General features: G+C 42.2%; 1 protein-coding gene across 1 annotated transcript; it reads right to left on the bottom strand.

The window, feature by feature from the left end:
* Positions 1 to 344: 344 nt before the first annotated feature.
* LOC109866786 (snRNA-activating protein complex subunit 5) lies at positions 345 to 7,481 on the bottom strand. The gene is made up of 4 exons (XM_020455621.2): positions 7,184 to 7,481; positions 3,520 to 3,614; positions 958 to 1,035; positions 345 to 864 (listed from the first exon to the last, which is right to left on the bottom strand). The coding sequence occupies exons 2-4, from the start codon at positions 3,607 to 3,609 to the stop codon at positions 709 to 711; spliced, it is 324 nt and encodes a 107-aa protein (XP_020311210.1). The 5' UTR covers positions 3,610 to 3,614; positions 7,184 to 7,481; the 3' UTR covers positions 345 to 708.
* Between the last annotated feature and the right edge of the window lie 5,057 nt (positions 7,482 to 12,538).

Genomic DNA, 12,538 nt, shown 5'->3' with positions numbered 1-12,538 from the left:
TGTAACGTAAAAATAAATGTGGAAAAGGGGAAGGGATCTGAATACTTTCCGAATGCACTGTACACACAGTGAACAAACATTAGGAACACCTTCCTAATATTGAGTTGGACCCCTTTTGCTCTCAGAACAACCTCAATTCGTCGGGGCCTGGACTCTACAAGGTGTCGGAAGCATTCCTACAGGGATGCTGGCCCATTTTGACTCCAATGCTTCCCACAGTTGTGTCAAGTTGGCTGGATGTCCTTTGGGTGGTGGACCATTCTTGATACACACAGGAAACTGTTGAGTGTGAAAAACCCAGCAGCATTGTAGTTCTTGACACAAACCGGTGCACCTGGCACCTACTACCAAACCCCGTTCAAAGGCACTGAAATATCTTGTCTTGCCCATTCACCCTCTGAATGGCACAAATACACAATCCATGTCTCAATTGCCTCAAGGCTGAAGAATCCTTGTTTAACCCGTCTCTTCCCCTTCATCTACACTGAATGAAGTGGATTTAACAGGTGACATCAATAAGGGATCATAGCTTTCACCTGGTCAGTCTGTCATGGAAAGAGCAGGTGTTCTTAATGTTTTGTACATTCAGTGTGTATGTCTAGAGGCCTATGGGTTCCTTATTCCCTATATAGTGACCAGGGGCCCATAGTGCTCTATATAGGGAATAGGGTCCCATTTGGGACAGGCCCACTCAGCGCTAATATAAACTCAATAATAATCTTCCTCCTCCTCCTCAGGCACTGCTTCAAGCTCATTGTCATCTACATCCTCTTCCTCCTCCTCCTCCTCCATGTGGTAGTCTTCAGGACCACTCAGCAGCAGCCTGGTCTGGTTGATCACTACTTTATCATCCAGGTTCAGAACCTGCAGGGAACACAGTCAGGTTATTAGATGAAGGGGGGTGAGACGTGTGTGTGTGTGTGTGTGTGTGTGTGTGTGTGTGTGTGTGTGCAGTACCTCAGGAGGACTGGCAGGTTGTGAAGGACCCTCCTCTGTCTGAGCGTTGATGATACACTTCAGGGCCCCTTCTTCAAACTAAAACATTAATACACTGTTCAGACCACATGAATTCACTGAACACTATATACTAACCCCAATACACTGAACATACCACATTAATACACTGAACACTATATACTAACCCTAATACACTGAACACTATATACTAACCCTAATACACTGTTCAGACCACATTAATACATTGAACACTATATACTAACCCTAATACACAGAACAGACCACATTAATACACTGAACACTATATACTAACCCTAATACACAGAACAGACCACATTAATACATTGAACACTATATACTAACCCTAATACACAGAACAGACCACATTCATACATTGAACACTATATACTAACCCTAATACACTGAACACTATATACTAACCCTAATACACTGTTCAGACCACATTAATACACAGAACAGACCACATTAATACACTGAACACTATATTAACCCTAATACACTGAACATTATATACTAACCCTAATACACTGAACAGACCACATTAATACACAGAACAGACCACATTAATACACTGAACACTATATACTAACCCTAATACACTGAACAGACCACATTAATACACAGAACAGACCACATTAATACACTGAACACTATATTAACCCTAATACACTGAACATTATATACTAACCCTAATACACAGAACAGACCACATGAATTCACTGTTCAGACCACATTAATACACATAACAGACCACATTAATACACTGAACACTATATACTAACCCTAATACACTGAACACTATATACTAACCCTAATACACAGAACAGACCACATTAATACACTGAACACTACATACTAACCCTAATACACTGAACACTATATACTAACCCTAATACACAGAACAGACCACATGAATTCACTGTTCAGACCACATTAATACACTGAACAGACCACATTAATACACTGAACACTATATACTAACCCTAATACACAGAACAGACCACATTAATACACTAAACACTATATACTAACCCTAATACACTGAACAAACCACAGTAATACACTGAACACTATATACTAACCCTAATACACTGAACAGACCACAGTAATACACTGAACACTACATACTAACCCTAATACACTGAACAGACCACATTAATACACTGTTCAGACCACAGTAATACACTGAACACTACATACTAACCCTAATACACTGAACACTACATACTAACCCTAATACACTGAACACTATATACTAACCCTAATACACTGAACAGACCACATTAATACACAGAACACTATATACTAACCCTAATACACTGAACAGACCACATTAATACACTGAACACTACAGTTGAAGTGGGAAGTTTACATACACCTAAACCAATTTTTTTCACAATTCCTGACATTTAATCCTAGTAAAAATTCCCTGTCTTAGGTCAGTTAGGATCACCACTTTATTTCAAGAATGTGACATTTATTGTGAGATTTATTTCAGCTTTTATTTCTTTAATCACATTCCCAGTGGGTCAGAAGTTTACATACAGATGTGTCACACTGCATGAGGCAAATGGTGGTCACACCAGATACTGACCGGTATTCTGATCCACATCCCTACCTTTATTTTAAGGTATCTGTGACCAACAGATACATATCTGTATTCACAGTCATGTGAAATCCATAGATTAGGACCTAATTAATTGATTTAAATTGACTGATTTCCTTATGAACTGTAACTCAGTAAATTGTTGCATGTTGTGTTTATATTTTTGTTCAGTGTAGGTGACATCAACCATCAGCCTCTAACAACAATCCTATTACGGGTGACATCAACCATCTGCCTCCAACAACAATCCTTTTACTATTACAATCCACATATTATGGATGTTGAACCAGACAGTGGCCCTGCGTTGGACCAGACAGAGGCCCTGCGTTGGACCAGACAGAGGCCCTGCGTTGGACCAGACAGTGGCCCTGCGTTGGACCAGACAGAGGCCCTGCGTTGGACCAGACAGAGGCCCTGCGTTGGACCAGACAGAGGCCCTGCGTTGGACCAGACAGAGGCCCTGCGATGGACCAGACAGTGGCCCTGCGTTGGATCAGACAATGGCCCTGCGTTGGACCAGACAGTGGCCCTGCGTTGGACCAGACAGTGGCCCTGCGTTGGACCAGACAGTGGCCCTGCGTTGGACCAGACAGAGGCCCTGCGTTGGACCAGACAGTGGCCCTGCGTTGGACCAGACAGAGGCCCTGCGTTGGACCAGACAGAGGCCCTGCGTTGGACCAGACAGTGGCCCTGCGTTGGACCAGACAGTGGCCCTGCGTTGGACCAGACAGAGGCCCTGCGTTGGAACAGACAGTGGCCCTGCGTTGGACCAGACAGTGGCCCTGCGTTGGACCAGACAGAGGCCCTGCGTTGGACCAGACAGTGGCCTTCCCTCCCCTCCTTGGAGTAATTGCTGATCTAACGTGATTGATTGGATGTATAAAAGCTTCCACTGCAGAGGCTAATCTATTCAGGAGTGTAGACTGTAGACGTACCTTGAGTCTGTTGAGTTGGTCCTGCAGCATAACTTTAATCTTCAGGAGAGTCTCCTCCTCCTTCTTCAGCTCCTGTAGACGACTCAACATGGTGCCTGGTGGAGTTAAACCATTATTATAAACTGGGTGGTTCCAGCCCTGAATGCTGATTGGCTGAGAGCCGTGGTATACCGTATACCACAGGTATGACAAAACATATTTTTACCGCTCTAATTAAGTTGGTAACCAGTTTATAATAGCAATAAGGCACCTCCGGGGTTTGTGGTATATGGCCAATATACCACAGCTAAGGGCTGTATCCAGGGACTCCACATTGTGTCGTGCATAAAAAAGTCCTTAGCCATATACCACTCCCCCTTGGGCCTTATTGTTTATCTATATACTGAGAGGGAGAGACTTTCATATCACATCCAAATAATTTCAGAAATGCTAAATACACCGGTTGAATATACATTTTTATATATATATATATATATATATATAAATATATAAGAGAGAGATATTTTTTAAAACCTTTATTTAACTAGGCAAGTCAGTTAAGAACAAATTCATATATACAATGACGGCCTACCAAAAGGCCTGCTGCAGGGACGGGCGCTGGGATTAAAAATATAGGACAAAAACACACATGACAAGAGAGACACCACAACACTACATAAAGAGAGACCTAAAACAACAACACAACATGGTAGCAGTACAACATGGTACAAACATTGGGCACAGACAAAAGCACAAAGGGCAAGAAGGTAGAGACAACAATACATCACGTGAAGCAGCCACAACTGTTAGTAAGTGTCCATGATTGAGTCTTTGAATGAAGAGATGGAGATAAATTGCAGCCGACCGTGTGGGAAACGTAAACCTATAAAAAAGTGTGTATCAATTTGACCTTTTGTTTTTAGAAAATTATTTCTTGCCGATATGAAAAATAAAGTCCTTATGCTTCCAAAGCCGAATATTTTGATAAAAGTCACCTTTTAATTTATTTAACCAGGTAGGCCAGTTGAGAACAAGTTCTCATTTACATCTGCAACCTGGCCAAGATAAAGCAAAGCAGTGTGACACAAACAACAACACAGAGTCACACATGGAATAAACAAGCGTACAGTCAATAACACAAAATAAAAATCTATGTACATTGTGTGCAAATGTAGAAGAGTAGGGAGATAAGGCAATAAATAGGCCATAGAGGCAAAAAATAATTACAATTTAGCATTAACACTGGAGTGATAGATGAGCAGATGATGATGTGCAGGTAGAGATACTGGGGTGCAAAAGAGCAAGAGGGTAAGTAATAATATGGGGATGAGGTAGCTGGATGGGCTATTTACAGATGGGCTGTGTACAGGTACAGTGATCTGTGAGCTGCTCTGACAGCTGATGCTTAAAGTTAGTGAGGGAGATATAAGACTCCAGCTTCAGTGATTTTTGCAATTTGTTCCAGTCATTGGCAGCAGAGAACTGGATGGAAAGGCGGCCAAAGGAGGTGTTGGCTTTGGGGATGACCAGTGAAATATACCTACTGGAGCGCAAGCTACGGGTGGGTGTTGCTATGGTGACCAGTGAGCTGAGGTAAGGTGGCGCTTTACCTAGCATAGACTTATAGATGACCTAGAGCCAGTGGGTTTGGCGACGAATATGTAGTGAGGGCCAGCCAACGAGAGTATACAGGTTGCAGTGCTGGGTAGTATATGGGGCTTTGGTGACAAAACGGATGGCACTGTGATAGACTGCATCCAATTTGCCGAGTGTTGGAGGCTATTTTGTAAATGACATCGCCAAAGTCAAGGATCGGTAGGATAGTCAGTTTTACGAGGGTGTTTGGCAGCATGAGTGAAGGATGCTTTGTTGCGAAATAGGAAGCCGATTCTAGATTACATTTTGGATTGGAGATGCTTAATGTGAGTCTGGAAGGAGAGTTTACAGTCTAACCAGACACCTAGGTATTTATAGTTGTCCACATATTCTAAGTCAGAACTGTCCAGAGTAGTGATGCTAGTCTGGCGGGAGTGTGCGGGCAGCAATCGGTTGAAGAGCATGCACTTAGTTTTACTTGCATTTAAAAGCAGTTGGAGGCCCCTGAAGGAGTGTTGTATGGCATTGAAGCTCATTTGGAGGTTTGTTAGCACAGTGTCCAAAGAAGGGCCAGAAGTATACAGAATGGTGTCGTCTGTGTAGAGGTGGATCAGTGAATCACCAGCAGCAAGAGTGACATCATTGATATATACAGAGAAAAGAGTCGGCCCGAGAATTTAACCCTGTGGCACTCCCATAGAGACTGCCAGAGGTCCAGACAACAGGCCCTACGATTTGACACACTGAACTCTGTCTGAGAAGTAGTTGGTGAATCAGGCGATGCAGTCGTTTGAGAAGCCAAGGCTGTTGAGTCTGCCGATAATGCGGTGATTGACAGAGTCAAAAGCCTTGGCCAGGTCGATGAAGACGGCTGAACTGTCTTTTATTGATGGCGGTTATGATATTGTTTAGAACCTTGAGCATGGCTGAGGTGCACCCATGATCAGCTCTGAAACCAGATTGTATAGTGGAGAAGGTACGGTGGGATTCAAAATGGTCGGTGATCTGTTTGTTAACTTGGCTTTCGAAGATTTAAGAAAGGCAAGGCAGGATGGATACAGGTCTGTAACAGTTTGGGTCTAGCATGTCACTCCCTTTGAAGAGGGGATGACTGCGGCAGCGTTCCAATCTTTGGGGATCTCAGACGATACGAAAATTTCAGCAGATAATTATAGAAAGTGAGGGTCCAGATTGTCTCGTCCGGTTGATTTGTAGGGATCCAGATTTTGCAGAGGAGAAGCGGGGCGGGGGCTTGGGCAAGTTGCTGCAGGGGGTGCTGAGATGTTGGTAGGGGTAGCCAGGTGGAAAGCATGGCCAGCTGTGGAAAATAAGCATTTGAAATGATTGATTATCGTAGATTTATCAGTGGTGACAGTGTTTCCTATCCTCAGTGCAGTGGGCAGCTGGGAGGAGGTGTTCTTATTCTCCATGGACTATACAGTGTCCCAGAACTTTTTGGAATTAGTGCTACAGGATGAAAATATATGTTTGAAAAAGCTACCCTTAGCTTTCCTAACTGACTGAGTATATTGGTTCCTGACTGTGTCTGAGAGAGATAAAGTTAAGCCTACAGGAAACACAGCCCTTATTTTAAGTGTCTCTAAAATCCCCTAATGGGAAAATGAATGGTGGGAAAACTATTGGAACCATTTCCCTATTTGACCACTAGGTTTTATGGGACGCCTCCACTTTGGGGCTCTAATGTAATGGAACAGAGACTTATGATCAAGGGACTAGTTGAGTACAGTTTAAAAAAATAAAGAGTAGATAACATATGTTGTTAGGATGTATTGATGAGGGATGTGCTGAATGAGTCTAATTAAGATAAAATTCCCGCCAAAACATAATTCAAAATCCCTCTGTAGAGAGGGAGGGTGGTAGCTAGTTCATGTTCTCATGCAACTTTGTTTCCATTTTTCAACATTTTGGAACATTCTAGAACATGTGAAAAATAACCATCCCGTCTGCAGTTGATTCAATCAGGAAAAATAACCTTATCTGAAGCTAGCTAATATGCTACCAACAACAATATCGGGTTTGTAAAATCATGCACAATGGTATTGTAAATAGTTCACAACAAGTGCTTTACCGTTACAAAAACGCCCGTGTGTGTATCTCCTATTTGTAGCAGAAACAAATCCAAGGCTACTTGCAGGCTAGCTACGTGCACATTCCAAGTTGGTGCAGGCTTTGATTGAATGGTGATGGCTAGCCAGCCAGCTAACATAAGCAAGCTACCTCATGTTACGTTGTACTGTACCATACTGTTGGTTTTAAACTGCTACTCGTAATGTTTGGGATGAAACTAGGCTTTGTGCATTAAGCTGGTTAGCAATATTATCTAATGTTTTTGTAGCCTCCGTCATTCATTCATTCACGTGGGTTGTTTCCAGACATTTCCGGTTCTAGTTGCCGTCCACAACAGCTTGACGTGATCCTTTGGTGACACCTTGTGGTCTCCGACTTCATTACATTTCGACCCTTCTTGTGATTGAAAATACAATACCAGTCAAAGGTTTGCACATACTCATTCCAGCCTTTTCCTTTCTTTTTACCCAGTGAAGACAACACAACTATGACACTATGACACAACACATATGGAATCATGTAGTAACCAAAAAAGTGTTAAACATATCAACGTTTATTTTATTTTTAGACTCTTCAAAGTGGCCACCGTTTGCCTTGATGACAGATTTGCACACTTGGCATTCTCTCAACCAACTTCACCTGTCACCTGGAATGCATTTCCAGCAGACTTGAAGGAGTTTCCATATATGTTGAGCACTTTTTTTTGTTGAGCTGCTTTTCCTTCACTCTTTGGCCAAACCATCTCAATTGGGTTGAGGTTAGGTGATTGTGGATCCTTATTGGTCAAATAGCCCTTACACAGCCTGGAGGTGTGTTGGGTCATTGTCTTGTTGAAAAACAAATGATAGTCCCACTAAGCACAAATCAGATGGGATGGCGTATTGCTGCAGAATGCTGTGGTAACCATGCTGGCTAAGTTTGCCTTGAATTCAAAATAAATCACTGACAGTGTCAACAGCAAAGCACCCCCACACCATCACACCTCCTCCATGCTTCACAGTTGGAACCACACATGCAGAGATCATCCGTTCATCTACTCTGTGTCTCACACGGCGGTTGGGACCAAAAATCTAAAGTTTGGACTCATCAGACCAAAGGACAGATTTCCACCGGTCTAAAGTCCATTTCTCGTGTTTCTTAGCCCAAGCTAGTCTCTTCTTCTTATTGGTGTCGTTTAGTAGTGGTTTCTTTGCAGCAATTCGACCACGAAGGCCTGATTCACGCAGTCTCATCTGAATAGTTGATGTTGAGATGTGTCTGTTACTTGAACTCTGTGAAGCATGTATTTGGGCTGCAATTTCTGAGGCTGGTAACTAATTAACTTATCTGCAACAAAGGTGACTCTGTGTCTTCCTTTCTTGTGGCGGTCCTTATGAGAGACAGTTTCATCGTAGCTCTTTATGGTCTTTCTGACTGCACTGAAGAAACTTTCAATGTTCTTGAAATGTCCCGAATTGCAAGATCGAATCCCCGAGCTGACAAGGTAAAAATCTGTCGTTCTGCACCTGAACAAGGCAGTTAACCCAGTGGGTTCAGGTGCAGAACGACAGATTTTTCCTAGGCCGTCATTGAAAATAAGAATTTGTTCTTAATTGACTTGTCTAGTTAAATAAAGGTGTATATATATATATATATATATATATATATACATAATAAGCAAAGATTTACAAAATTTAAAAAAACATATATATTTATTTATTTATTTATTTTAATCTTTGCTTATTTGAGCTGTTCTTGCCATAATATGGACTTGGGCTTTTACAAATAAGGCTATCTTCTGTATACCACCCCTACCTTGTCACTACACAACTGATTGGCTCAAACACATTAAGAAGGAAAGAAATTCCCCAAATTAACTTTTAAAAAGGCATACCTATTAATTTAAATGAATTCCAGGTGACTACCGCATGAAGCTGGTTGAGAGAATGCCAAGAGTGTGCAAAGCTGTCATCAAGGCAAAGGGTGGCTACTTTGAAGAATCTCAAATCTAAAATATAAAAAGTGGTAAAATATAAAAAACCCTTGAATGAGTAGGTCCAAACCTTTGACTGGTACTGTATATAATATGGTACTTGCACTGTATATAATATGTACATGTTTTCAGACCCCTTGACCTTTTCCACATATTGTTACGTTACTGACTTATTCTAAAATGGATTAAGTAAATTCCTCAGCAATCTACACACAATAGCCCATAATGACAAAGCGAAAAGAGCTTTGTAGAAATTTTAGTAAATTTATAAAAAATAAAAAACAGAAATACCTTATTTACATAAGTATTCAGACCCTTTGCTATGAGACATGAAATTGAGCGTAGGTGCATCCTGTTTACATTGATCATCCTTGAGATGTTTCTACAACTTGATTGGAGTCCACCTGTAGTAAATTAAATTGATTAGACATGATTTGGAAAGGTGCACATCTGTCTATATAAGGTCCAACAGCAGACAGTGCATGTCAGAGCAAAAATCAAGCCATGAGGTCGATAGAATTGTCCGTAGAGTTCAGAGACAGGATTGTGTCAATGCACTGATCTGGGGAAGGGTACCAAAACATTTCTACAGCATTGAAGGTCCCCAAGAACACAGAGGCCCCCATCATTCTTAAATGGAAGAAGTTTGGAACCACCAAGACTCTTCCTAGAGCTGGCTGTCCAGCCAAACTGAACATTTGGGGGAATAGGGCCTTGGTCAGGGAGGTGACCAAGAACCCGATGGCCACTCTGACAGAGCTCCAGAGTTCCTCTGTGGAGATGGGAGAACATTCCAGATGGAGACCGAAGCTTCTCCTCAGGAAAAGGCACATGACAGCCCACTTGGAGTTTGCCAAAAGGCACCTAAAGACTCTCAGACCATGAGAAACAAGATTCTCTGGTCTGATGAAACCAAGATTGAATTCTGAATGCCAAGCATCTGGAGGAAACCTGGCATCATCCGTACAGTGATGCACGGTGGAGGAAGCATCATGCTGTGGGGATGTTTTTCAGCAGCAGGGACAGGATCAAAGATGAATGGAGCAAGGTACAGAGAGATCCTTAATGAAAACCTGCTCCAGAGTGCTCAGACTGGAGCGAAGGTTCACCTTCCAACAGGACAACGACCCTAAGCACACAGCCAAGACAACGAAGGAGTGGCTTCGGGACAAGTCTCTGAATGTCCTTGAGTGGCCCAGCCAAAGCCCGGACTTGAACCCGATCGAACATCTCTGGAGAGACCTGAAAATAGCTGTGCAGCGACACTCCCCATCCAACCTGACAGATCTTGAGAGGATCTGCAGAGAAGAATGGGAGATACTCCCCAAATACAGGTGTGCCAAGCTTTTGGCGACATACCCAGGAAGACTCAAGGCTGTAATCGCTGCCAAAGGTGCTTCAACAAAGCACTGAGTAAAGGGTCTGAATATTTATGTAAATGTGATATTTCAGTTCAAAAATTCCCCAAACCATGATTTTGTTGCATCGTTATGTGGTAATTATTGTTATTGAATACATTTTGGAATAAGGCCATAACCTAACAATATGTGGAAAAGGGGTCAGACTGAGACTGTCATGGTGCAAGGTAACAGACTATTTAAAACAGACGGAGACTGTCATGGTGTAAGGTAACAGACTGTTTAAAACAGACTGGGACTGTCATGGTGTAAGGTAACAGACTGTTTAAAACAGACGGCGACTGTCATGGTGTAAGGTAACAGACTGTTTAAAACAGACGGCGACTGTCATGGTGTAAGGTAACAGACTGTTTAAAACAGACTGGGACTGTTATGGTTCCATAGCTGCAGGCAGAACAGTTGAAACTGGAGTAGCAGGACAACCAGGTGGATTTTTTTTTTTTAAATGTAAAATATTTTGTTTACCTTTATTGAACTAGGCAAGTCAGTTAAGAACAAATTCTTATTTTCAATGACAGCCTAGGAACAGTGGGTTAACTGCCTGTTCAGGGGCAGAACGACAGATTTGTACCTTGTCAGCTCGGGGGTTTGAACTTGCAACCTTCCGGTTACTAGTTCGACACTCTAACCACTAGGCTACCCTGCCGCCCAAGGTACAGAGAGGATGTGGACAGCCAGGAGTCATCAGGCCAGGTAGCCAGCCCTGGGGCATGGTCCTAGGGCTCATGTCCTCCGGGAGGGGAGAGAGAGATCGGAGAAATTGTTAGTTAGTGGTCTGTTGATATCCTTCTAGTGGTGTGGGGGCTCTGCTTTGGCAAAATGGGTGGGTTGTCTCTGTCCGGGGGTGTCGTTATACGGGGCCACAGCAGGTGGCTGGTTACTGGATCGAATCCCCGAGCTGAGAAGGTACAAATCTGTTGTTCTGCCCCTGAGCAAAACTGCACAGCCCCCACACCACTAGAGGGATATCAACAGACCACCAATTTACTACCGTGAGACATGGCTGAGTACACCATTAAACCTCGTCCTGGAGTTTCCATTGAGCATGCTTTATAGTCCAGGAGTAGGCTTAATCCGGTTCCTGGAAACTGGCCTGTTTCAAAAGGATCTGAGTTCCTATCTAAGCCAAGTCTTCTATTTCAAAGCGGTTCTACAGTGGTTAAAACACTTCATAAGAGTGGTTGATTGGTTCTCTCTCCAGTAGATTATGTCGACAGTAGATTACTCCTTTCTAGGGAGTTTTTCCTAGCCACCGTGCTTCTACACCTGCATTGCTTGCTGTTTGGGGTTTTAGGCTGGGTTTCTGTACAGCACGTTGAGATATCAGCTGATGTACGAAGGGCTATATAAATACATTTGATTTGATTAAATGACTGAGGTAATATGAGTTGTTTTCAGTGTCAGTACATATTTTCTTTCTACTCTTAAATTGATGTGATTTGTATCCCTTTCTCTCATATAAATGTGTTTTTTCCTTGTGTTACTGTTGTGTGATTGTGGAAGCAGAGTTATTATTGTAATGATCTTTGTTTTGTTATCACCTTTTAATAAAATTGAATTAAATAAATAAACTACTTTTTCTTTTTTGTCCAGATGCAATATCTACACCAACCCCTTTAAAGGAGAGTTAATGACAATCTTTATGGAAAGCGTGTGGAGATGTCAACCTCTATATTATAATACCATTAGCCACAAACTTACCGTGGGCTCTGATCCTACAATTTTGAACAGATTTTCTTCATAATATAATAAAACAGACAGTTAATGAGATGACTTATCATTTATTTAGCTCTTTAACAATCAGAGAAGTTGAAAAGATGGAATGTAATTGCAATGTCTTACAAATTATTTGAAGTTAAAAGGCACTTCCCATCTAACAATAAACGCTCCCACAACTTTAGAGAATGTTCCCTTAAGAGTCTCATTAGGTCGTTGATAGGAATGTTCCCGTGATGTGCAAGGAATG

This window comes from Oncorhynchus kisutch, linkage group LG22 (assembly GCF_002021735.2).
Source record: "Oncorhynchus kisutch isolate 150728-3 linkage group LG22, Okis_V2, whole genome shotgun sequence".
In the NCBI taxonomy this organism is placed as follows: Eukaryota; Metazoa; Chordata; class Actinopteri; order Salmoniformes; family Salmonidae; genus Oncorhynchus; species Oncorhynchus kisutch.
Note: the sequence above shows the minus strand (reverse complement) of the source record. Positions and strands in the feature narration are given on the sequence as shown.

What these genes read in the sequence shown, in the direction of transcription:
- LOC109866786 (XM_020455621.2), bottom strand. Translation starts at nt 3,609, where the DNA reads ATGTTGAGTCGTCTACAGGAGCTGAAGAAGGAGGAGGAGACTCTCCTG. An exon ending in ACCAACTCAACAGACTCAAG is followed by an intron (nt 1,036 to 3,519) that starts GTACGTCTACAG and finishes TTAATGTTTTAG; the next exon opens with TTTGAAGAAGGGGCCCTGAA. An exon ending in AACCTGCCAGTCCTCCTGAG is followed by an intron (nt 865 to 957) that starts GTACTGCACACA and finishes TGTTCCCTGCAG; the next exon opens with GTTCTGAACCTGGATGATAA.